Raw genomic sequence first — 23,645 nt, 5'->3', positions numbered from 1 at the left:
TCAAGTAGTGAAAAAGGAAACGTTTTTCCAGCGTCCAAAACAGCAGCTTTTTCTTTTAGTAACCACCATTAAATCTGTGAAACAGCTGGAGGTCCTTCATCAAGCACCTGATCAGCAAGTGTTAAGGTGAAGAAAAGAGAACTTTGTAGCTGCTCCATTCACCGCTGTTTGTTCACAGGCGAAAAACTGCAGTACGGAAGTTAAAATATGCAGATAAACTGTTAAAAAAAAGTATTTCTTATCCGATTACTCGATTAATCGCTGGAATAATCGATAGAATACTCGATTACTAAAATAATCGTTTTATGCAGCCCTAGTAAAAACTCTTACAAATAATCTTTGCTGTAAGACAATACAATTTTGAATTTTTGAATCATTTAACATGTTAGTCATACGGTGTGGGGTTGTACTTAGTTTTGTTATATACACTACTGTATATGATTTTTAACAACGTCAGCTGTATCAATGTGCTATTGCCTTTCAGAGCCTATTCTCTAGAAAGACAACAGAGTCCACCTTGTGCTGCTGTGTGGTCTCTTCTTTCACCAAATATTAGCATTTCCATGTCGTGTATAGCTCTGTTAAGATTTCTGACAGAAAGCTTCACTGACGTAGCACAGCTGTTAAGCCACACAGCATGATAAACTAGCTGCTGAGTGAACTGAAATCCAATTTGTTTGAGCCATTAACCAGGCTTGCGTTAAGGCATGTTTTGATCTTAAATGATTACTGTGTGAGATCAGTTATCCTACAATTAGCATCTACAGTCAACTCAAAATATAATTCATTAAAAACACCCCGATCAAGATATATGATGAAGATAAAAAGATTTAACAAATTCTGTATTGTTTTAACTTGTTGATGCAATTGTATAGCTTAAAATATGAGACTTTTTGTATTTCTGTTTAAACATTGCAGGTAACGTACAATAATTACAAGGCTACAAGGCTTTATTCTGGTCCGATCCTGTCCCTTTTAGAATGACAAGTTGTTGGCCATCTGCTTGCATGTTAGTAGCTATTCATCAGAATGAAGGGTAGCAAGCCCCCCTCAAGTAGACAGACTCAGCCTGCTCACTGAGCAATTTGTTTCAAGGGGTACTGACACAGAAGAAAGCTTGTGGACCCAACATCCATCCTGCTGCAAAAATATCCAAAACCATCTGGCAGCTAACCCCCATCCTAAATTACCATGATGGACTTCCACCTTTGGAAACCATGAAGGCTCCAGAAACCTGCTCCAACTTCTGACTGAAAGTACAACTTGAAGGCGCTGACCACATCTCAGCTGTCCCCAACCACAGCTACAAATCATAGGGCAAAATGAATAGTGTAGTTGCATTAGAATCAGAGCTGATTGTTGCAGACCTATCCACTTTGGATGATTTATGTTCTGCTACCTTCCTGACAATGACCAGTGCAACTGGGAAGTAGACCAAGGTCCAGAGGCCTAGCAGTATATTTTTCCATGAAGGCTGGGTCTTCTTGGCAGAAACTCACGTCCTTGTCTATCCTTCTGACACGTTAAGGGAAGCAGCCAAGAAACTTGCGTCTGTTTGTGCTTAAGAAAGTTTTAACGGGTAAGTCCAGTTGGGTTTCTATTATCATAAATAACAAAGGTTTGTCTGCAATAGTCACGGACGATAAAGATTTAGGAGGCTCCATATTTTCCCACTGCTGGGAAAATGGCTCAAAGCTTGTTATAATCATATTTCAACGGTGATGGCTGGAAGAGCTGAAAGTATGACAGCTTACAAGCTGACAGCTGAAAAGTACTCATTAAAAAGTAAAACAGGTGCTTTCCAAAAACAGATTAATTTGTATTAATCTGTTACATCAGATATAAAATGTCCAAAAGCAGTGAACTCTTTGAGGCATCATAATGAAACCACTTCAATCGCTTCAGACAAACCAGTTCCAGAATACTTTAACTCGTGTGAAACAATCCTTATTAAGGTAGAATATCAGAGAGAAAAATGTGTTTACTATGTACTTTTATACCAATAGTTAAAGGAACTAACAAACAAATATCTTGGAATAGTTCAGAAGCTGACATTCCCATCTTTCCACTTTAAGTTTTTGCTGTATACGCCCAACATCAGTTTAAGAACTCAAGACACTCAGGAGACTCTCTCACCTACATCAAACGGCAAGGTAAAAACAATAGTGTCACTGACATTTCCCCAAACCCTGCACAAACAGAATTATTCACACACTGCGAGAGGAGTGCCATCAGATAACGGAGAGATAATGACACTTGGTGGAAGGCAGCTTTCTCAAAGCAGTTTAGAGCTGGCACATCACAGTTTGGCAGTTAAGCCTGTCATGGAAGTTGAGGAGGTTATCATGGCGTTTTAATCTAGCCTGCTTCTAAGGGAGAAAATGTAGAGGTGATTTCCAGGGCTAGTAATAACAAGGACAGGCCTGCCTCCAAAAATGAGCTCTCATCTCTCTGGATGCGGACAGTGCAGTGCTACGTGAAGCCGCGATGAGGGATTGCAGGCCCAGTTTGCCTCGTCCCCTCTCGCCTCATCCATCTCCATAGGCTGGCTTAAATGGATATTCATGTTGCTGAGCCAATCCACTCCTGGGAGGAATAATATCACATCATCTGACTCAGATAAAGGAAATAGAGCCTGTCCTATTCAGGGGGAGTATATAGTACTGTGATATGCTGTGATATACAGCAGGAGCTACACTGCCAAAGAATAGACTGATGGGACCGTGATGGAATTTTCAGAGTCTTGTACATTCGCTATACACGTCTAGAAAAAAAATTACAAAGGAACAGACTGAGCAATTACTATACATTTTTCTACAATTAAGCATTGGCTGCTTAATTACAGTTTTCTAAGCTAAGAGTAAGAGCCCTAGATTGAATAAAGGACATTATTATCAGCAAAATGTATTAAAAGCATTAACATAAAGGTATTCATTTTACAAAACTACAACATTCAGAGGGTTATGCATAAAGGTTTTATGTTTTTAAGTTTTCTTTTAATATTGTAAAAGGTGACGCTGCATTTAGATTTCAGGTGCATGGCTACAGGACAGTGCAATACATTATATAAGTTAATTATAAGCGTGAATCTATAATGTATAAATTGAAAACTAGTTATAGCTGTTGAGCAATATTTGAAATGAAATATAGCCAAGTCTTGGCAGGAAACTTGGGAATTTTGCACTCTCTTATATTTTGGTATTATTTATGCAAGTAGTTCCTGGGTTAAAACCGTGTATGGTCATTTAAACAAATAGGAACATCTGTTTGAGGTTTCAGTGTGTCAGGTTTTGTAGCTGTATTTTGATTTACATGACAACTTCCGAGATGGCAACAGGACACCCAGTCATTACACACTAAACCTAAGACACCTCATCAGCTCAACTGGCAGACGCTGCAGAGAAATAAAGCCTTCACGAAGTGACGAGTGCTTGGGAAACATTTTTATGAAGTCAGTACCCGGGAAGAAGGCCATGTCTTTACTTTGTTAATTTACTTTGTAGAGTTTGGTGCAGAGGCTCGGTATATGGCTGGCAGCTCAGTGTGTATATATATATCACTCTCTGTAACAGCATTTCATCATCTGTCCTTTCTCATTGATGTTGAACGCACACTTCACATTTTGTTTGGTTTATTACAAAAGTTTATAGAAAGCAGCTCTGCAAAGGACTCTCTGGGACAGTCTTGAGGAAAAGATTACACTTTTCCCTTTCCATGTGGCTCATTTTAGTTGTGTGGGGGCCAGTGCAAGTCCTTGTGTTTAAGAGTGATGTTTATCAGGGGACAGATTGTGCTGGTATAATCATTACGGGACTGAGTGAAATGTCTTACAGAGCACGCATGCCTAATGGGAAACGTCAAAGGTTTGCTCTGTGTTTTCTCACTGAGTTCCAGAGAGGATGTTTCCATACTCTTGGAACATGTGGTCCAAACCAGAATGGAAGGACTGTCAGCAGAAAGAAGAGAGTCTTCATTCTAACTACAGACTGACATCGACCAGAACTGAGTTATCACTCAAGATAAGCACGGAGAAAAACACGGTACGGAAAAACCAACGGGGTTATGAAACAGATGTCTGATGCAATGTCAGTTAATTTAGGAAGCAATTTCATAATCAGCAGAACATGTTTTCAAAAGATATTTGCATTCACAACAGCATCTAATCTAAGCACTTACAGAAGATACAATCAGCTCTGGTTATTATACAAGCAATGATAAACAGACATTGGGGAAATGTATATCTGTTTTTGACTTTTAAAGCCATCAAACTCACTTTTACCAAGTGTGCTGCACACAGGACATTAAATCATCAGTCAAACAAAACAACCTTTTCCTTCATAATGACAACAGCTAAGTTTCAACACTAGCAGTTTAGTCATCCATTAGTCATGTATCCCATCCAGATGTCTGGTGGAGGAGAGGGAGGGGAGGAGGAGATAGCAGCAGGTGTAGATCTCTCTGAGCCCAGCTGAGCTCTAAAAGGCAGTGCTTAGCACCCACAGCTCTGTCATCTGGCCTCTCCCCTGTCTCCACCAGCCTCTCGACAGCCCATTCCTCATCATTTACCCCTTTTTGGCAAAGCCCAGAGCCCTTCTAATGGGCCACTCTGAATGCTTCCAGATGTTTGTTTATTTGTTGTGCAGCAACTGTAAAACAGTTTACTCTTAGCTTGGATCTGTTCCCGTTGCTCCATTTTGGGGGGAGTGCTGAGGGAGCTATGGGGATTGTAGCAGGAGCTGCAGTGCAGATCACCTCGACATGTAAAAAAAAAAAAAAGAAAAGAGGAAAAAAAGCGAACTTCTAAACAAATGTGAGGTGCCCCATGGGTATCATCAGGAAGGAGTTTTTTTTTTCTTCTTTGAAGGCTGCTTTCCTCTTGGGATTTTAATAACAGTTGTGCACCATTTAAGTTACATACATACAAAGTAGCTGGAAGCAGGCCCAGAAAAGCAAGATTAAAAGGGCCCAGGGCTCATACTGTAAGGCAGATATCAGGCGTTTTTCTCGTTCTATTTACTCTGCGTGTACAAAGATATCCCTTTCATTTACAGCTGTCACTGCTGAAGGATGGCCTAATCAGATTTAATCTGATACATGTGAAAAAGCAACTCCTAGTGTCTGGCATATTTATTGAATTATACAAAGGAAATGAAAAGTAGTTCATTAAAAATTCTTCTGTGCATATGGATATATCAATCAAGTCTGAAGCATCTTTTTTTAAAATACATACCTCTTACCTACAGTTATAATTAGATCTATGAAATCGCCGCATGAATCTGACTTCAAAATGTGACATCCTAAGAAAATGACAAGGCGGTAATAAATAACTCAGCACATTTTTCACAGGTTTTACAACCTCATGGTAAGGCATAAGAATGCATTGTGTAATTAACTGGTTTATAGTGTGTTATAGGCCAGCAAACTAAACTTTAAACTGGGACGCCATCTTGGAATGTTAGATTTAGAGCTGAGCTGACAGTTGGGCCAGCACTGAGAGTTAGAGCTAAGGTGACAGTAGTGGACGATCCTCAGGCCCCTCTGCCAGACTATATACTCCACTGTGTGTCACGCCTTCACCAAGACACAGCAGAGCGCCCACCATCCTCCTTCACTTTGGCTTTTGTCTAGTTTTCTCTCATTTTGAAGTCTCATTACCTTTCACTGTTTAAAGCTGCCCCTCTTCCTGGTTTTCCTCTGTACTTTCCCCCTACTGTTCTCTGTCTGTTGTCAGACATCTACAAAATTATGATTTGGATTTCACTACCATAGTAGCAAATGTTTTTCACTACTCTCCCCTCTTCTCTCCAGCTCTTCTCTCTGCTACCCTGATTTACTCCAACCACAACAGGAGCATGGTTTCCACCCTTCTGTCCCTGGGCAGTGACCTGCCAGTGCTGCCTTCCATTGGGAGCTCCTTGCTGCTGTAATTACCTCTGCCACCCAGACTCTGGGGCTTTCAAACAGGTACTGTGGTGGAGTAGTTAGGTGCAGATGGTTCAAGGGAGGTGAGGCAGATTGTTTCTGTGATGCCGGCAAGATGATCTCAGACACGCTGCAGATATGCCTGCTCTTACTGGAGTCTGGATAAAATTAAACAGCCTCCCTTTGTCTCTCTTTATTAAACAGACCACACATTAACCTAAAATACTACTGTCACAATCACATACTGCATAATGCGCACTTAAAAAAATCCCAAGCTGTTCATTAAGTGCATAACTGTTGAGCAAATTCAACGTCTGATTCTTTATACTGTTAAATGTCACCATTAACTACAACTTCAACACAGTGAAGTGCATTTTCTCTCAAGTATTGATTGTGTTTCTCAAGATTAGAGCGCAAAACAAATGGGATGCTTCACACGGCAGTAAAAGCAGCAACTACAATGGCAAAAATAGGACACAGAGTATGACCAGAGTGGCTCACTTTTGCAACAAATTTTGAGCAAACATGTAGTGATTTGTTTAATTTACCATGTGCGTTCAAACAAGAGTGTTGCAGTGATTTACACAAAATTATGCAGTGTATTGTTTCCCCCCTATTGTTTATATCCTGAATTTACCTCAGTACGCATTTGTTTGGAATTACTGTCTCAACCATTCTGTTTGTTGTAGCGCTGCTTTGTCACCACTTTGTTCTCTTTGAATGAAGAGTTACTGTGACCGTTTCCCACACACAGAGAAAACTCAACTATGTTCGAGAAGAGCAAATAAATGAGGGGTGGGGGGTAGGGGGTGGGGGCTTGACGAGGCAGGGACACGAAGAGGAGGTGAAGGGCGAAGACGAGGGCTGTGTTATCTAAGGCTGCAGCGCCGCATCATAAAAATAACAAATGGAGACTGTCTCTGTTACTGTGATCTCAGTCAGAGGGGAGAAATATTTCATGTGGCAGGTCCCCTCACCTTTAAATGAGTTGTTCTTAGCCAGGTCTGATTTTGACAAAGCACGAGGCTCATTCTGTCCTTACAGTACTTCCGATGAGAGCTGCCACCATCCTGGCTTTCATGACATAGATCTGTCCTTGGCACCATTAATGTGGCTGTGGGTCTACTTTACTGTATATTACGGTAGAAGCACTCTCTACTGATAAATCCTGCTACTACAAAGTGTTTTGCATTTTGAAGTCAGTGATGAATTTCTCAAGCATAAAAAAAGTCTATACTTTAAGAACAACCCTGAAAGGGGGTACTTATTGTGAAAAGCCAATTTTTCCAAATTAACTGTTAATTCAGCTTTAATCCGCTTCACAAGGCCAATTCAATGAGTCAGGCTACCTTAAATCTGGGTTTCTATAAACTCTATATGTAGACATGAATTTGTAAATTAGAAAACTCAAATTAACATTTTTTATTTTTTGCAGCAAGAAATGGTAAATCTGATGATTGACAAATTTAGTGTTTGAAATGATCTTTATTATTAAATTGTTATTAGTATTTGTCAACACAACATCTCTTTTCATTGCTATGCATTTACCTTGGAATCCTGGAAATCACTGCTCCATACAAAGGCTCAATGAGTGCATTTCGGCTATAAAAAGAACTGGATGTCCCACAGGTACATTAGACAGAGGCCATGTTGTTTGGCGCTCCACTGTTAACTGAGATGTTGACAGATAACCTGGACTCATTAACCCCTTTTATTAAAATACAGGTTAAAAACCTTGGGATAATCTTTGACACACAATTGACACAGGCTAAAAATCTGTATGCTTTTGTTACATGTGGACTGGACTATTGTTATGCACTGTATACTAGAATAAATCAATTCTTGTTTACAATTAGTCCAAAATACTGCAGCCAGATTAGTGACTGGGACAAAAAGGAGAGATCACATTACTCCAGTGCAGCCTTGCACTGGTTCCCTTTGCATTACAGAATCCAGTGTAAATTGCCACTGTTTGTATTCAAAGCCTTAAATGGTCTTGCACCGTCATATGTGGTACATATGCTGCACCCATACTCCCTCAAGATCCTGAAAGTCTGCTTCCCAATCACCTCTGAACATCCTACAGTCAGAGCTTATTTCAAAAGGGGGTCATGACTTTGCTATCGTTGCACAAAGACTCTGGAATGGTCTTCCAGGTAACTTTAGAAAAGCATCAACTGTGACTGTAAATCTAAGCTAAACCTAACCTTTTTTGTAAAGTGCGTATCTCTGGAACTGTGATTGGACGATAGATTAGTTAAGTTTACTTGTGGGCATGATTAATATAATAATACGGAACTGCAGACTGCAGTAGGTGGCCTTCACCACTAATTTAAAGCAGTGTATTGTTTTTCATGAATGTGCTGTATTCTTCCTGGACTGCCGTGTTTGAAGCGTTAAGAAGCTGCTACATAATTATATCAACACTGGGTCAATATGAGGCCTAATCAATGTCTAGTACCAACAGATCAAGGATGCTTCATCTTATATATGTACTGCGTGCTCCTACGCCTGCACTCAGATCAGAGTTAGCTGAGATTACTCAGATTTATTCCCACTATCAAAACATCACATAGATGAGATGAGATCAATAAGAATAGATAACTTCAACTGAGCCTCAAGTTCAACAGATTCCCACTCTCTCCTGCTGTTAGGGTTATGGCTCATTTCCATAATCTACAGACCCAGGATCTCAGTGTATTCTAATATTTTGGTTTCTTCCTAATTTTGAAGAAAATAAATATTCTTCTTACCTTTGTGGTTCCTGGGATCTCTTGCTCCTCGGGGTAGAGGTGAATATGGCAGTGGCTGACTCTCACTTCCAGCCTCATTAAGTGACTAGGAGAAAAGGAATGTAGAAAAAGAGTAAATATTAAGAAGAAAAGAGGTCTGACAAATATCACCAGAGTTTACTAAAAATGCCACATATCCTTCAGGATGAGTGCAGGAATTATATGCAACAGTTTTATTTTAATACATATTGTTGCTTTATGTTTTATTACTTCTCAGGTACTGCAGAGTTTCAGTCATAGAGGTTAAAGTTTAGATCAAGTGGCAGCCATTGGTGCTCAAAAATGATGCCATGTGGGAGTAGCAAAAACTGCAGTTCCTGTATTGAAAGTTTCAATTTCAATTCAAAATTAAATATATATAGTTTTTTCTATTTAATTTTCCTCTTCATGACATCTGTACATGGGTTTTTTTTTTCTTAATTTACCAATTTACATGGTGTTAAGATTAAGGGTTTGGTTCCTTTGAGTGGAAATTAGGTGTCAGCCATGCATATTTAGCTGCTAGCTGAGCGCTAGGTGACACTGCAGCTAATGTTGAGTCACTAAACTAGACTTTTAAACCCTGTTTGTAGAGCTGAATCCTTTTCAGTGCAGTTATCTGACACATCATACTGTATGGGTTGCTGTATGGTTAATTATGCCAATAGACCTCCGTGTCTCTGTGATACATTCGTATAATATATAGAAAGCCATCCAAACCTACCTGGACCCATGTGAAAACATAATCAACGATCTACAAGCCGCTCACAGAGACCAAAACAACTTTTATATGTAATCTATGAGATGACCTGGTGACTTACAGTCTTAATATTCACCCAGATCTGACCTCCTGGAGTTGTAAAGGGTCGCTTACTCCGAACATGCAAATGTACCACAGTAATGTGGGAGTGGTTATGAAATGGCATGATATAAGCTTTCTACACTACAGAGTGGGAATGCAAATTGCATTACACATACTTCTCTTTGTTTAAATTATCTTATTGATTGCCCCATAATTGAAATGTGATTTTTGCACAGATTCTTAGCCGCAAAACTGGAATGAACTATTGATTGCGAGCACAGTCAGAAGTTCAGGGTAAACAAGTGTGACAAATGTTGGTTCATGACAAAGAGACAACAGTGGCCTCCATGTCATGAGACAGTATTCCCACATGGGTCAAGAGTTTGTGTGTTGTTATTCTTTGGTGCACTTTCAAGGTCCAAAACATTCTCTTTTTCCCCTTAGCCTTTTAGCTAGTGGAGCAGGCAGTTTATCATGACACAGCGATATCTGATGCCTTTGCAGAAATACTTTCCTTTCTTGCAGGAAGGAATTCACTAGGCCTTTAATCATAGCAAGAGACTCAACTGACAAATACATATTAGAGATGGTTTGGAGCTGCATTTTTCCCACTTTTATTGTTGTTCCTCTACATGCCCATGCATAACCTTGAGAAATGGAATGGTCTGCACTGTTAAATGGAACCATATTCTTCATCGGCAAAGAGAGCAGTGTGAACTGAAAACGATCACATAATGTGCTTTCAGATAGCATCTCTGAAAGGCATTAAGGTCTGGCCAGCATGTGTCTCGTATTATACCAAGAAAAAAAAAAAAAAGAAGACAAAATACACCTATTTTAAAGGCCTTGCTACATGGATGGTGGAGAATTATGCTTTTGAAAAAAACTGCTTAGAAGAAGAATATTGTTTTGACAGCAGACCTGCTGCTCTTGTCCTCTGAAGTGGCCAAAACCTCTTAAGAGATATCAGCAATCACTCCCCTGCTTTTGGAATGTATTTTTATGGACTAATTAATACAAGAATTAAAACAACCAAAAATATGAACACACTGTCCATTTTTGTTTGCAACTGGGATGCGATTGATACTGCATATCATTATGAACGCACAAAGAGTCCGTCTGTGACACATCATATAAAAAGAAGTGAATGACTCAGGTATTAGAACAGGAACTGTAAGCTGTCTGATCTACCTTTATGCACGTCTGGGCCACCATAGCGTTGCGCCCCCTGCTTGCCTCATTTCCTGGTCTGCATGAAAGATCACAAGCCTGGCCCCTTCAGGCCTGCTTGGCCCACAAAAATCCCTTCCTAATCCTGCTGCTTGGTCACAATTAATCTTCTGGGTTGCCACATTACTAACAACACCACTCACAGATGTTAGGGAGTGCTGGAGAACAAGGGAGCACTACTTAGGTGTGGTGAATACTTAATGGAGCCTCAGGATACCTTAACACTGGTGCAGGTCCTATGGGACATTAGCCACCTTGTTTTCAGTATTGAAACCAACTCCACCCCAGTGATATGACACTACTACTTCACCTCCTCACTGTAATGCCTGCTGATCACACAGCTGACCCATTTATATAGCTGGTTGTTGTAACGTCAACTTCCACTTGTCCCGAGCCCCCCTTTTCAACTCTCAGACCTTTCTCATTACCCCCTCAACTTTTGAACTCTTTCAAATTAGTCCAGAGGATGAGAAGCAGCAACATGACAAGCAAGTAAGTGGAATAAATGTAAGAAGAATGTATCTGTACCTGCAATGAGGGTTAAAGAATTTAAGAGTATTTCAACACTTTCTACAAGTGTTACAAACAGTACACAGACAGTGTATTACTTTTTTTTTTTTTAATCAGAATTTCTAAATTGACTACTCATAAAATGTGGTCTGATCTTCATGTAAGTCACAATTACAAATAAAATCTGATTAAACTAACAGCACAAAATTGTTGTACTTTTCTTGTCTTTACTGAACATATTGAGAAAGTACTCAAAAAAGAGCAGGTTGGAAAAAGTAAGTGCACCCCCATACCAGTGCTCCAAAAGCTACTCAGAGATAGGTGTTCCAATTAAGTAGATGCGATTTAAAGTGTGTGTTGAAGAGGTATTCCATTGCTCTTCTTTAAAAAGTCTGATGTGAGTCATACCTCAAGAACAATACATTTTAAGGGTCCTTTGAAGAAGCATTTTAGTGATGTACGGAGCTGGAAAGGGCTGCATTTCTATAGACTGAGGTGTTCATCAAAAAACAGCAAACAAGCTTCAATTTACAATCCTGAAAAAGGTGAAAAAAGACCACCAGGAGACAATTTTTCTTCTTCTATATTTCTGTTTATGTGTCCACTATAAGTTGGGCACTGAGTAAGACAGGTGGCCACTGAAGGATGCTACCATTTTCCCATTTTCCAAATATATACGTAAGCAAAACACAACACAACACTGTGTGTTAGTTCACAAATGAAACAAAAACACTGTAATGTAAAGTGGACTGTGCTATGTTTAGAGGAAAAAGGCATTGCACACCAACACCAAAGCATTCCAGCTGTGAAGTACAGTGAATGGAACATCAGTGTTTGGGTGTGCTGTGCAATCTGAGGGGCTGCATGCTTTGTAGTGATTGAGGGAACAGTGCAGAGAATACAGTGCAGCAGTCCTGATGCTTAGAAGAGGTTGGACTGAGTTGAAGGTTCTACAAGTTACTTCATTAGGTTTCCATGCCTGTACTGTGAGTTATTAATCAGTATGTCCAAATAAAGAAAAACGAAACTGTTGTGCATGTTAGTCAGACTGTGTTTCCAATTATGACTTAGATGGAGACACGAGACCAGATTTTCTGATGAATTAATGCAGAAATCCTGCTGATTACAAAAGGTTCACAAACTTTTTCTGTCAAATGCAGAAACTTTGTATGCGCTAAACATCCTGCTGGTCTCATTGTGTCCCTTTCATATTTTCCAAACAAGGGCTACATTTATACTCCAGCTCTCTCTGTTCCTTCTTTCCTGTATCATTTCTTTCACTCCCTCTGGCTCTTTGGCTTGATTTCTCTGGCTGTTCCTACACTGAACAGAGGGAGGTGCTGCTGTGTTGTCTATGTTAGATGCTCCCGGACGCTCTTCTTCTCTCTCCTCTCTCTCAGTCTCTCTGCTGTCCAGATTAGTCTGCTCATCAAGCTGAGCATTGTTTTAATTTGCTGGGCCCGGGGCATATGCTGAGTGTTCACATCATTATTGTCTCTGTGCAATGTGAGTTATCACCACAGCTTATGATAATGTGGCACAAATTTACAGGCTGGGGAGCACCATGGATTCTGTGATAATAAAGGGTGGACAGAGGGGAGTGCAAAGAGGGAGAGAGAAATGAAGAAAGTGTGTGTGTGTGTATATGTATGTGTGCGAGTGAGAGAGTGAAATAGGTGGAGAGAGGAAGCTCCGTTGGATGTCATTATGAAAGATGATTCCCATACCAGATAATACATCACACCAGTGCTGTCTGTCTTCTCCTTTTCAGTGTTGTTATGTGAATAAATGCTGATAAACCCAGAGGCAATAGTGATTATTACTTCCAACATATCATCATGAGAGAGAGGGGAGGAGGAAGAAGAAGACAGGGGAGGGATGGAAAAAGCAGAAAAGCAAGTCACAAAGAGAGCCACATGGAGCACATAACCACCTCCACGGTGGGGATCTTCAAAATATGAGACACCAAAAAAAAGTGAGTCAGGGAAGCTTGACGCAAATCTAGATGTTTTTCAGATGCAACTGCCACAAAGTTTACAAAGTTTCGCAAGCTTGGCTGCAGATTAGAGATCTTGATGGGTGTTATATTACAGTACATTAAGTTGATATTAGTTCATCTCGAAGATTTCTCTAAAATCTGATTATGGCCATTGCGGTGAGCACATAAAGTAATGGGGTTGCACCATGTTTCACACACTGCTTTCCTCTTTGGCAATCTGGCTCTGAAGTCTCCCTTTGACCAGCTCATCCTGACACAGCTGGTTCCTGCCTTGCCTCACCTCACCTCCCTCCTTAAGACTGACCAGCAATACAATCTAATTACAGCCGCGCTACAGAGGGAGACCAGTGTAAACACCAGCCCTTTTTATCTCCTTATACATCTGGACAAGTAGACAAAGTGCTAAAAGGAAATAAATGTGGCCTGACAGCCACATCAAAGAGTTCAGCCAGAGGCTTACTGCTACTTAGGGCACAGGAATGTTGTTGCTAAGCATCAGCCCGCAACCTATCAGGGTGCAAAGAGGGCCCTGTCCTGCCTTAGAGAGGGAAAAGGGGAAAAGAGAGAAATGAAGAGGAGAGAGGAAGGGAGGGTGAAGGGAGGGGGCTGACATTGAGGGGAGGCTAGGGACTCAAGGAGATTTTTGTAGCTTAAAGCAATTGTTGGAAGAAACAAGCCTTCTGTTTTGTTTTCTCTTGACACCATTTCTGCTTTTTGTGCTTGCAAAAGACATGTATAAAAATGTCTTTTGATATGTTTTCTCTTTGGGTCTATATCAAAATATTTCTTTTGTGTCTGTGCATGGAACTTTTTTCACATCTTGTCTCTATAAACTGGTGCAGCTTTCTGATCATGTTGGAGATCAGAGGAGACACAACTTGTGAACTTATTTGAGTCAACATTTAATGCTGGCATGACACGTTTATTTCTTCACTAGATAGAATTTTTTATGATTCATGTTTCGCACTTCTGAAGCTTGGGGTTACAAACAATGCAACACTTTTAGAAATAAACAATGAAAAATGAATAAGTAGCACCGGCTCGGAGCATCTCACAGCATGTAATGGCACTGATGAAATGGAAAATGCTCTAATTCACTACCAGAGATCGAGCAGAGACATTTGTACGCTCTCAAAGTAAAAGTCTAATCTAATGGAATATCATACGGGTGCACAAAATATTATTTTGGATGCCAGAGCTCCACTTTGGATGATGTCAAACAATTAAAATGTGTACTTTGGCATCAAAATATACCTTTATGGTGAAGGGTGCAACAAACGTTTATTAATTAAGATGCTTTTATATCATTTTACAAGTCAACGCAGTGATTCTGACTGTGGGTAGTGAAAAGAAAAAATAAATTTAGTGAGCATGAAAAGAATAAATTCCATTTTCTTAGGTGATGGCAGGGGGAAGAGCATTTGATGTAACGGTGCCTGCACTTGTGAGCAGAACAGCAGTGTTTTTCCTCGGCAGGAAGACTATTGAGCATGCGTTTAATGATTAGCCAGTTCTACTCCACTGAACTTGTTCTGAGTAAATGTATCATATGATCACTGATCACAAGAGGAACTGATGTTTCGCTCGGGGCACGAGACACACGGAGTGAACCAGCAACAGTAAAACCTGCAGTTCTGTGTATGGCTAAGCATCAGACAGGCAAAGGTTGAGTGCCGCTCGATGTTAATCACCCATAGCGATGACTCATAGATGGTAATAAGGCTGTGTTTGTTTCTAGGTTGAAATGTAAGAAGTCATTCGACCTTTTGGGCGAGTGTCTTGCAGAATAAGTACAGGTGATTTAAAGCAGAGTCTTCGTTGCAGGTATGCAGCACAATTAGCTTAAAGTTATTTCTTATTTTGGTCTAGTTTGACCTTTCCCTTGACACAGATGCTAAAGCTACAAAGTTACAAAGTAATGTTTTAAGTATTAGTTATAACAGTGGTTTATTATCTTGTTCAAACTTTTAACCAAAACATATTTTCATACGCATCGTTTCTTTTATCACTAAACAAGAGGGGAAAAAAAAAAAAGTAAGGTGTGAGTTTTCTGATCTACCTGTGACAAAAATTATTTTTGTCATAATTTTGCCTTATTTAACTGGTGCAAAAAGAAATATTTTCATCTTTCCTTGTTTTAAGGCAAACTACACAAACACCACACACACACACAAAACCACAGCAACTCAGGAGTGTGACATATCATGAGGCTTTCTGTTCCGATTAGGGGCTGTATCTAACGTCAGGGCTGTTTTCTAGAGTGTAGGATGTTTAATAATTGAAGACTCTGGGAGCGGGCCTGTCACACCGGCTTGTCTGGAATGTTTCCTATGCAATTAGATGCTGAGAGACATTTGAAGAGGACCCACAAAAAGAGCTACAAAAAGTGACATGTGAACTTAAAGGAAATTAGCTCTTCACACGAGTGAAATGTGAAGGTTACTTAGCAATGCTTAACTCAGACTGTGGCTGTGTGAAGTGTGTGTTTGACTCAGCCCTGCTACGAAGACTGCGATTTTCTTTACTTTGAGCTGGCTTCAGTCAGTAAGATCACAGAGGGAATGAAAACTAATTTTGACTCAAGGCACACGGAGAGAAAAAAGAGGAAAAAAAAAAAAAAACCTGAGATGTGTCAAAATAATGAGATCTCTTGATGTTTTCTGGGAAGATGCAGACAGATGCACAACTCACATCTTCACCCAAGGACACAGACACACAAACACCCGTTGAACATTTAACCACAACTTCAAAACACACACATTTGCATGTGTGCAGGAACTCACATTAAAAAGCTCACACACACACACACACACAGAAACACACATTAATATTATTTTAATGCATGAAACACTAATGCATATGTATTTCGGTGTTCACTTACATTCATGCAAAAACTCAAAACTGATTAGTTGATTAATACAGATGCAGACTTGTGTGATGTAAATACAGTTCAAGCTTTGGGATCTAAATTAAAGAAGTCTGACCTGAACTCGGAGATTTTTTTTTTTCTTATTTTAAAAAACAAAGTCTTATTTTTGCCTCGGTTTAATTAATGGTTTGTTTTTCAGCACACAAATAGCGTATGATTGTGACATATCAAACTACTACATAATTAGACTGCCCTTTATTTTCATTTGAAAATATTAGACACATCCTGTAAAAACAGACGATTAATATGCTCCGCATCCATCTCCGCTTGCCTCCGATCTCTGACAACCTTTCGCAGGAAGTTTCCCCACATCCACGTCTCTGAATCGCTACGCAGCAATGATAACACTGTCATCTTCCACACCTATCGTAAGTCACAAGCAAACGACCGAGATCCTCTGTCGCAAGACAGAACCCTCTGCGGGCCTGTAAGCCGTATCATTACAGCATGTCAGCTTTATGGCAAAGGAGCAAAGCCGAGCTCTCTAATTACACTCTGCTTACTCCATTTACCCAGACAGGGACAGAGCAGCAGGCAAACAAAGCATTAAAAATGGAGTGCTTCCCCCTGTTCTGTGGATGCCCGTGTCTTTCTTGTGGTGGCTGTTGTCATCCCCTGGTTGTTGTTGTTTCTGTAAAAGCTGCAGAGGAGAGATAGCAGAGGGCACATGCCACTGTACCTTCCTCTCCAACCCTCCTTGACTTCCCCGGCCCTCCCTCTCATCTTCAACCCTTCCCTCAAAAGGACTTATGAAGGTGAGTGGCTATGTGACAGGCCAGGAATAAAAGAGACAAACCAGGGATAAAAATTAAATAAAAAGTAGCTGTCTGAAATAGTAATTGCACTCCTTTGCTGAGCATGCTTTCAGATATATAAACCTGATTTACTGTCGGTGTTGCTGCCACAAATCAGAAGGCCCTCTGAGAAACACTCGTGCTATGAAATTGTTTAATCTCATCAAGTTCTGCTTTCACAGCAGGCCATAAATCACATAGTCTTTGTTATCATAGACCTCCATGAGCGCCTCTGAGGCAGGCAATGGATCGTGGGTATATATAATCTTGACTGCGCAAACAGCAGGGTCTGAGCAGCCTGAAATACTTTCATATTAGCCGCGGTGCAGCTGGCGGAACACAAGCGCCCTGATGGATATCTCATTTCCTGCGCGCTGCATCTATTTCGAGCAAATTATTACTGCATAAATTTCTTGTCAACAGAAACGGCCAATTAATTAAGTTAAAATGCACTCGTGATCACATCTACACACCAAACAGGAGAGCGGGGGCAATTTTCCACTAAGCAAATTTATTGCAGGGGTCACTGTAATGAACGACTTTAAACTTTGTGATAAAATGGCAGACAGGCCAGTATCTACACAGGAACTGCAGTAAGGGCTAACTCATGACATATTTGCATAAAGAAAATTTATGTGAAAATGCTAGAGGATGACAGCTGGGGGTGAGGAAATTTAATTTTTTTAACAACTAAAAAACAAAATGTCTGCCAACCTCTGACTCTCTACTGTTTCATCAAAGACACACACAGAGGACTGGACAGAGATCATGGAAGCACCTTTACCATTTAAGATACAAAATATACACATTTAACAGAGCTCGCAACCTGAATGAATTATTCATCATGTATGAGGGGTTGGGAGTTTGGGGGGGGGTTGTTTATTCAGCTTGGGCCGTTTATCAGACAGTGAGGATCCCACGGCGGGGATGAGCTTGGAGATTTATCTGTGCTAGGGCTCCAAAGCAGATAAATCAAGGGGTGTAATCATGCTCTGAGTGGCCCAGCTGTGACCCCGTAGTGAACTAATGACACAGGGATATCTGAGTCCCTTTTCCTCTTCCTGGGTTAGGCCCTTAGGTTAGTCCCCTGTCAGACACAAAAGCTAAAGAAAGACATGGCTTCACAGAAAAACCGAGGGGAAACATAAGGCCCTTCATGTCCTTTTGTCCTGTTTACACAACACCACCGAACAGGATTGTTCATCCGCTCCTAAAAATAACAGTGTTGGAACGTTATAACAGCCGAGGACTACTGTACAACAATGTTTGTTCAAACAATAGCAATGAGTATCGATTGCACGTATACACCATTGCGGGTTCACAAGCTGCTATTCACAACAGCCCATGTAAAAGATACTGCTGTTTGGCTGAGGATGTCTCCCATTCCCTCCCAGAGCAAAGGCTTTCTCCAGGACTGAGCCTGCTCTGATTTATCATGTCTTCTGCTAGCAGGCTGTCCGCTGATTAAGCCAGTGGAACTTTGTTTCACTCTCCTCTCTCTTTAATCTGTCTCTCAGCGAGATAAATTAGCCAGTGCCGTGCCAGCTCCTGCTCTCTTTACCTCCCTCCCTCCATCTCTTCCTCTCTCTCAGCCTTTCTCTCTGTTTATCTTTTCTGTCTGTCACACATTGAGAAGAGAGCAGACACATCTGCTCCTACACTGCTGCAGGAGATAGGGCTGGGCTACATCCTTGGTCAGATTTAGCTAAGAGTGTCTGTGAGCGAGAATGAGAGAACGAGTGTGTTTTTCCTCTCTTTTTCTCTCCTTGACAAGATTCTGTCAAACAATCTCCCTCTCCTTGGCTGGGCTTATGTTCTTTGTTGTCAGCTAATAAATCAAAGAGTATTTATGATCTGCAATCCCTATTCTTAGGCTTTTAATGGCGACACGTTTGTGGGTGAATTAAAGCAGGGTTTTATTCACTAGGCTGTGGGCCAAAGTGAGGCCTAGGTGCCTCTGCCTGTGAATGTTTCTCCCCTCTCCACTCTTGCTCGGGTGTTAAATCATACTCATTGTCAGGCAGTGCTAAGTTAGTGTGCGTCATTGGGGAGAGCAGGAAGCATTGGGCATAATTCTGTCCATCAGTTTAAATTATTGTATCGGTAGCTTTGTAATGTCTGCCCCATAAACTACAGGAGCTGACAGACGAGAATTTGGTTTCAAAGGCAACGTTCATCCAGATTTTGGCTGGCGATGCACCTTATTTTTGTCTTAGCTTTCTGATTTCATGTCCAGCCATAGGAGAAATAATTTAAAGGTCGTTGCAATATGCTTTTTCCTCTGCTATTAACCACTGCAGACATAATGCTTTTTGTCAGGTTATGGTATACATTAAAGATTGCTAAAAGTAACAGAAGAAGAGGAAGAAGAAAGCCAATAAAAAATAGAGAGATGAAAAAAAGAGAAAGAAGAGGGGGGTTTGAGGACACAACCTTGTTCAGAGGTTTTATTTCAGGTGAAATATAAGGCCTAATACCAGGGCACTGCCGCAGCATCTGCTTTGCAGATAGTGCACTTGGCTCTCCTTCCAGTGCCAGTGAATATAAATCAGGTGAGGCATCTCAATGCTAGGCCTGACTTCTAGAGGCCAACAAATCTTTAACATGAGATTAGGGCCTCAGTGGAGTCATCTATCTTTGGGTGATGGGGAAAATATCACAATGCTCTATGGGCAACATGATTTCACAGAGTCAGGACTGATGTCTGTTAGAATGTATATGTATAAAAGTCCAACAATTTACTATTTGCATACACTGTGGATTAATTTCTACAGCATGAATGGCAAGCAGAAGTCTTTCCCAAACATAAGCTCAGTAACGTAAAATAGAAACAACAACAAAAGAATCAGCATAAAAATGTATAATATATAAAAATCTGAAGACAATACTGCCAGGAATAATTACCCTCTTCTTTTTTTTTTTAAACAAATGTTTTATGGGTATTTTCTTTTAATCGTAATAAATGTAAATGGTGTCAACTGCCATGTGTCAACTACAAAGAACGCAGAGCAAGGCAACGCTGCCAATTACTCTATAAAACATGCATATTTTCCAAAGCATGGGTCTCCTCTGTGGGTTTAACTCACCAAAGGCAACGGGTGTTTTACAAGATGCTCACTCAGTGGATACAATTGTGCTTCGCATAAAAGAAAACGCAGGCTGCGAGGACCTAACAATGAACCATATCTCCCCGTACCCTTTTCAGGGAGCTGCATTTACATATCAAGCCACTACCCTGATATGTAAACACATTCCATCAGATGCCGCCATCGTAGCCAATGAGAGCCATTTCATTCCAACTATACCTCACACACTGCGTAGCATTAGACAAAGGGAAAGAGGCCTGAAAGAGACATCTCATGTCATCACCCGAGAGATAATGGAATTGTTATACATCCTTGATCACAGACACTCTCACGGCATCTTGCTCTCTTTTTCACTGATTCTTTGTCTCAGTGCTCTTGGTCTCTCTATCGCTCTCCCTCTCTCACAAATGTGCGCACAGACACACAAGCGCACGAGCAAGAATTCCAGCACACTTCAGTGCGATAGCTCCTCTTCTCTTTCAGGGTTTCATCTCAATAGCTTTTTTATCTGAACACTTCAATTTGCAAGCCTAGCTGGAAGGCAGCTCCTCCTGATATGTTAATTGCAGGGTACTTAAGCACTAAAAGATTAACATAAAACCCTTTGGAAACAAGCTAATAGTTTATGATAATTCGTGCATGGCCTTTGTCTGTCTATCATTACATTGCCTCTAGCGGTAATTTTATCAAGGGGCTGTAAAATATCATTTTAACAAGTTCACTTTCAGATAATTAATAGTAGAAACTGTATTATTCAATTGAGCCACACTGGCACCATTAACAATATGGCAACTAAGCTATAATTAAAGTATTTCATTTTATTAACCTATTCATAACGCTGTGCAAATGATGACACAGAGACACAGAAAGGCTTTTTTTTTTTTTTCATTGGTGAAGCACTGTCACCAGAACAATTACAGGAACCCAGGGTTGTCTCCTCAGTTAGCTGAGCTGATTGAAGCTTTTCAATTAGCAGGTGGGTGTATGCACCGCTCCCACAAAGAGAGGTGACACACACGCAGGAGACCTGCAAACCAGCTGACACACTCATGGAATTTGTGTTGTTTGCCAGAACCAAGATATTAAGACTGAGACCTTAGACTGAACCTACACTGGGTTAGAGGGTAAGAGAGAGAAGGCCATAATAGATTATTTAATTTAGCAATATCAAGCTGCTTATAGACTTAAATAATGTCACGGGGCTGAGCAAGAGTTTGTGCACTGACAGTGGGTAAAAAAAAAATGAATAAAAAGAAATTGAATTAATATTTAATAGTAACCTTAAACTGAGTGTTCAAGAAAGCCAACAACCATTCAGAATGTGTGACATCCCCAATACAAGACATGCATATAGTTCACATCCATCATCGATGTTTGTTTCCTTCACTGAAAAAAAAAATTGTCAGGCACAGCAAAGTTGAAATTTTGAGTTGTCTCAAAATTTCGAGTTAGGTATCAGACCTACTCAGAAGTAACTTGAAATTTCGAAATACCTAACTTGAACTTTTGAGTTAAGTCAAAATTGTGAGATACTCAACTGAAATTTTGAGTTAAAGATGGCGACATTTTTTTTTTCTCCCAGTAACGGAAACAAGCTTCCATAACTGTCACCTGAAAATTTTAAGCACGGCTTTTTTTTAGGGTTAGTGCAACAGTCAATGCATGTACACTATACTTGAAAGTGAATGCATGTGTGTCAGATAGACCAATTGGCCACTAATACACACACGTGCACACGCGCACACACACACACAAACGCACACACTCTCTCTTTCAGACACACCTCCCCTCTCATGAATAATACAAAAACTCCTTTCACCAAACAGCTCAAATAGCTACTCATTCATCTGCATACCTGGAGCCTTGCAAAATGATTGGCCCGCCATTACCGCTGGGGGGGGGGGGGGGGGGGGGGGGGGGGGAAGAGGGAGAGAAATGTTCCCCAAACAATTTGCTTCAAAATAAGACAGGAATAATTCTGTCCTTTTCAACGACACAGACAGGCCCCTGTGCATAATGATGTTAGCGTAATGGGGTGACAGATAGACTGTGAGACCATGACATTAGCATGAGAAACGCACCAGTGAGCAACCGCTCAACTGTGGTCTCAGAGGGCCCTCAGAAATACACTCTGAACATCGTTTGTCTCACAGCTCTATGAGCCTGACAAATGAAGACATGCCACGTTTTATGTCAAGCAATATACCATTCCACTTTAGCAAACACACGACTAAATGACAAAGGGAAACCCGACTCTGCATTATACAAACACACTATCTCCTGTCCTATTAGTGAGGAACAACCCCCATTCAAGGTCGGATGGTAAACAGGGACACCTTAGCATTTCTCCTTAATGAGACACAAAGACAAGACTTACAACAAAGAATACAGTCAATCAAATGGAGAAGCAAAAAAAAAAAAACAATTAAGCAATTTTCCTTAGGAAGGAGATATTTCAACAGGTTACATGCTGAGAGTGCACTGAAACCAAGGGTTTTCTCAGTAAAGATTTGACTCACACTAACAGCTATTTTCAGCTTTAATAAAAGGTGGGGACACATGATAGAAAGGAAGGTAACATCACTTTGGGACTAGAAATTGAAATTATGACTATACTCTTATTTATTACTTTATTAAGTGCTTAAAGACATTGGGTGGCCAACTGGCAGAACACAGTGAGAGAAAGATACCATACTACTGTAACAAACTGAATCTCAGAAACCAGAACAAACCTTTTATTCATGTCTTTTACCAATGTAACTAGCTGTCAAAGTTAGTTAAGGCCACTTATAGATTTAAAACTGTAGCGATATCTCAAAGCTTGGGGAATATAATCATGTATTTATAAGAAAGGATTTACAGGATGGAACCCAGTGTCAAAATGTAGATGCTGCAGACAAGAGCCGCAGCCTAAAAATGGTCGCAATATGACAGCCCTGACGTCCACAGCACGACACTGTCGAAGGGTGAATGCTTCCTGTAAACATTTATCTTCACTGTGAGTGTGTGTCTGTGTGTGGTGCAGCTTGGCGACAGGAGCTTCTCTGAGGCTTTATCTGTGGCATGACAAGACAACCTGTAATATACGAGCATCTGGAGCTCCTCTTCAAACACAGCCTTATCTCACGCCAAACATTCCCTGAGGCCAGAGCAGAGCAAGAGTGGCCCAGACCAGACAAGACCTCACACCGTCTCTCCGCATCCCACCCAACCCGTGAGCCGAGTGTTGGAGGCGCACAAGCTGAGAACAGCCCATCAAAGTGCGCGTGTGTGTGTCTGTTTACAATGAGAGTCTTATGAGTGCAGCTTCGACAGCTAAGAGCAACAGTGTGACTTTACAGTGACGGAAATCATATGCTCCGAGTTTTTCCTCCTCCGTGCTAATCAAGCTAGCGGTTAATGCTGTTGCACTCAACAGAAAAGGACAGTCCTGGTTTAAACACATCTGTCGAGATGAGAGCTAAACAGCCGTTAGTCATGTTTCTGTTTAGGAGAATTTATCTTAAGGTAAATACTAAGGGCCATTATAGTGAGTATTTGAATGAGCTGCATGTGCATGTTATCACTACTGAATGCGTCCAACACGCTTACGAAAAAAAAAA

The 23,645-nt window shown here is 40.6% G+C and overlaps 1 protein-coding gene across 1 annotated transcript in view; it reads right to left on the bottom strand.

Moving 5' to 3' along the window:
* lrmda (leucine rich melanocyte differentiation associated) overlaps nucleotides 1–23,645 on the bottom strand; it is a 212,157-nt gene that overhangs the window by 18,125 nt on the left and 170,387 nt on the right. Inside the window, exon 6 of the mRNA XM_030748308.1 lies at nucleotides 8,676–8,760. Within this exon, the coding sequence (XP_030604168.1) occupies nucleotides 8,676–8,760 (85 nt within the window). The remainder of the gene's footprint in view (nucleotides 1–8,675; nucleotides 8,761–23,645) is intronic.

This window comes from Archocentrus centrarchus, chromosome 15, assembly GCF_007364275.1.
Source record: "Archocentrus centrarchus isolate MPI-CPG fArcCen1 chromosome 15, fArcCen1, whole genome shotgun sequence".
In the NCBI taxonomy this organism is placed as follows: domain Eukaryota; kingdom Metazoa; phylum Chordata; class Actinopteri; order Cichliformes; family Cichlidae; genus Archocentrus; species Archocentrus centrarchus.
This window is presented reverse-complemented; position numbering and strand designations above follow the sequence as displayed.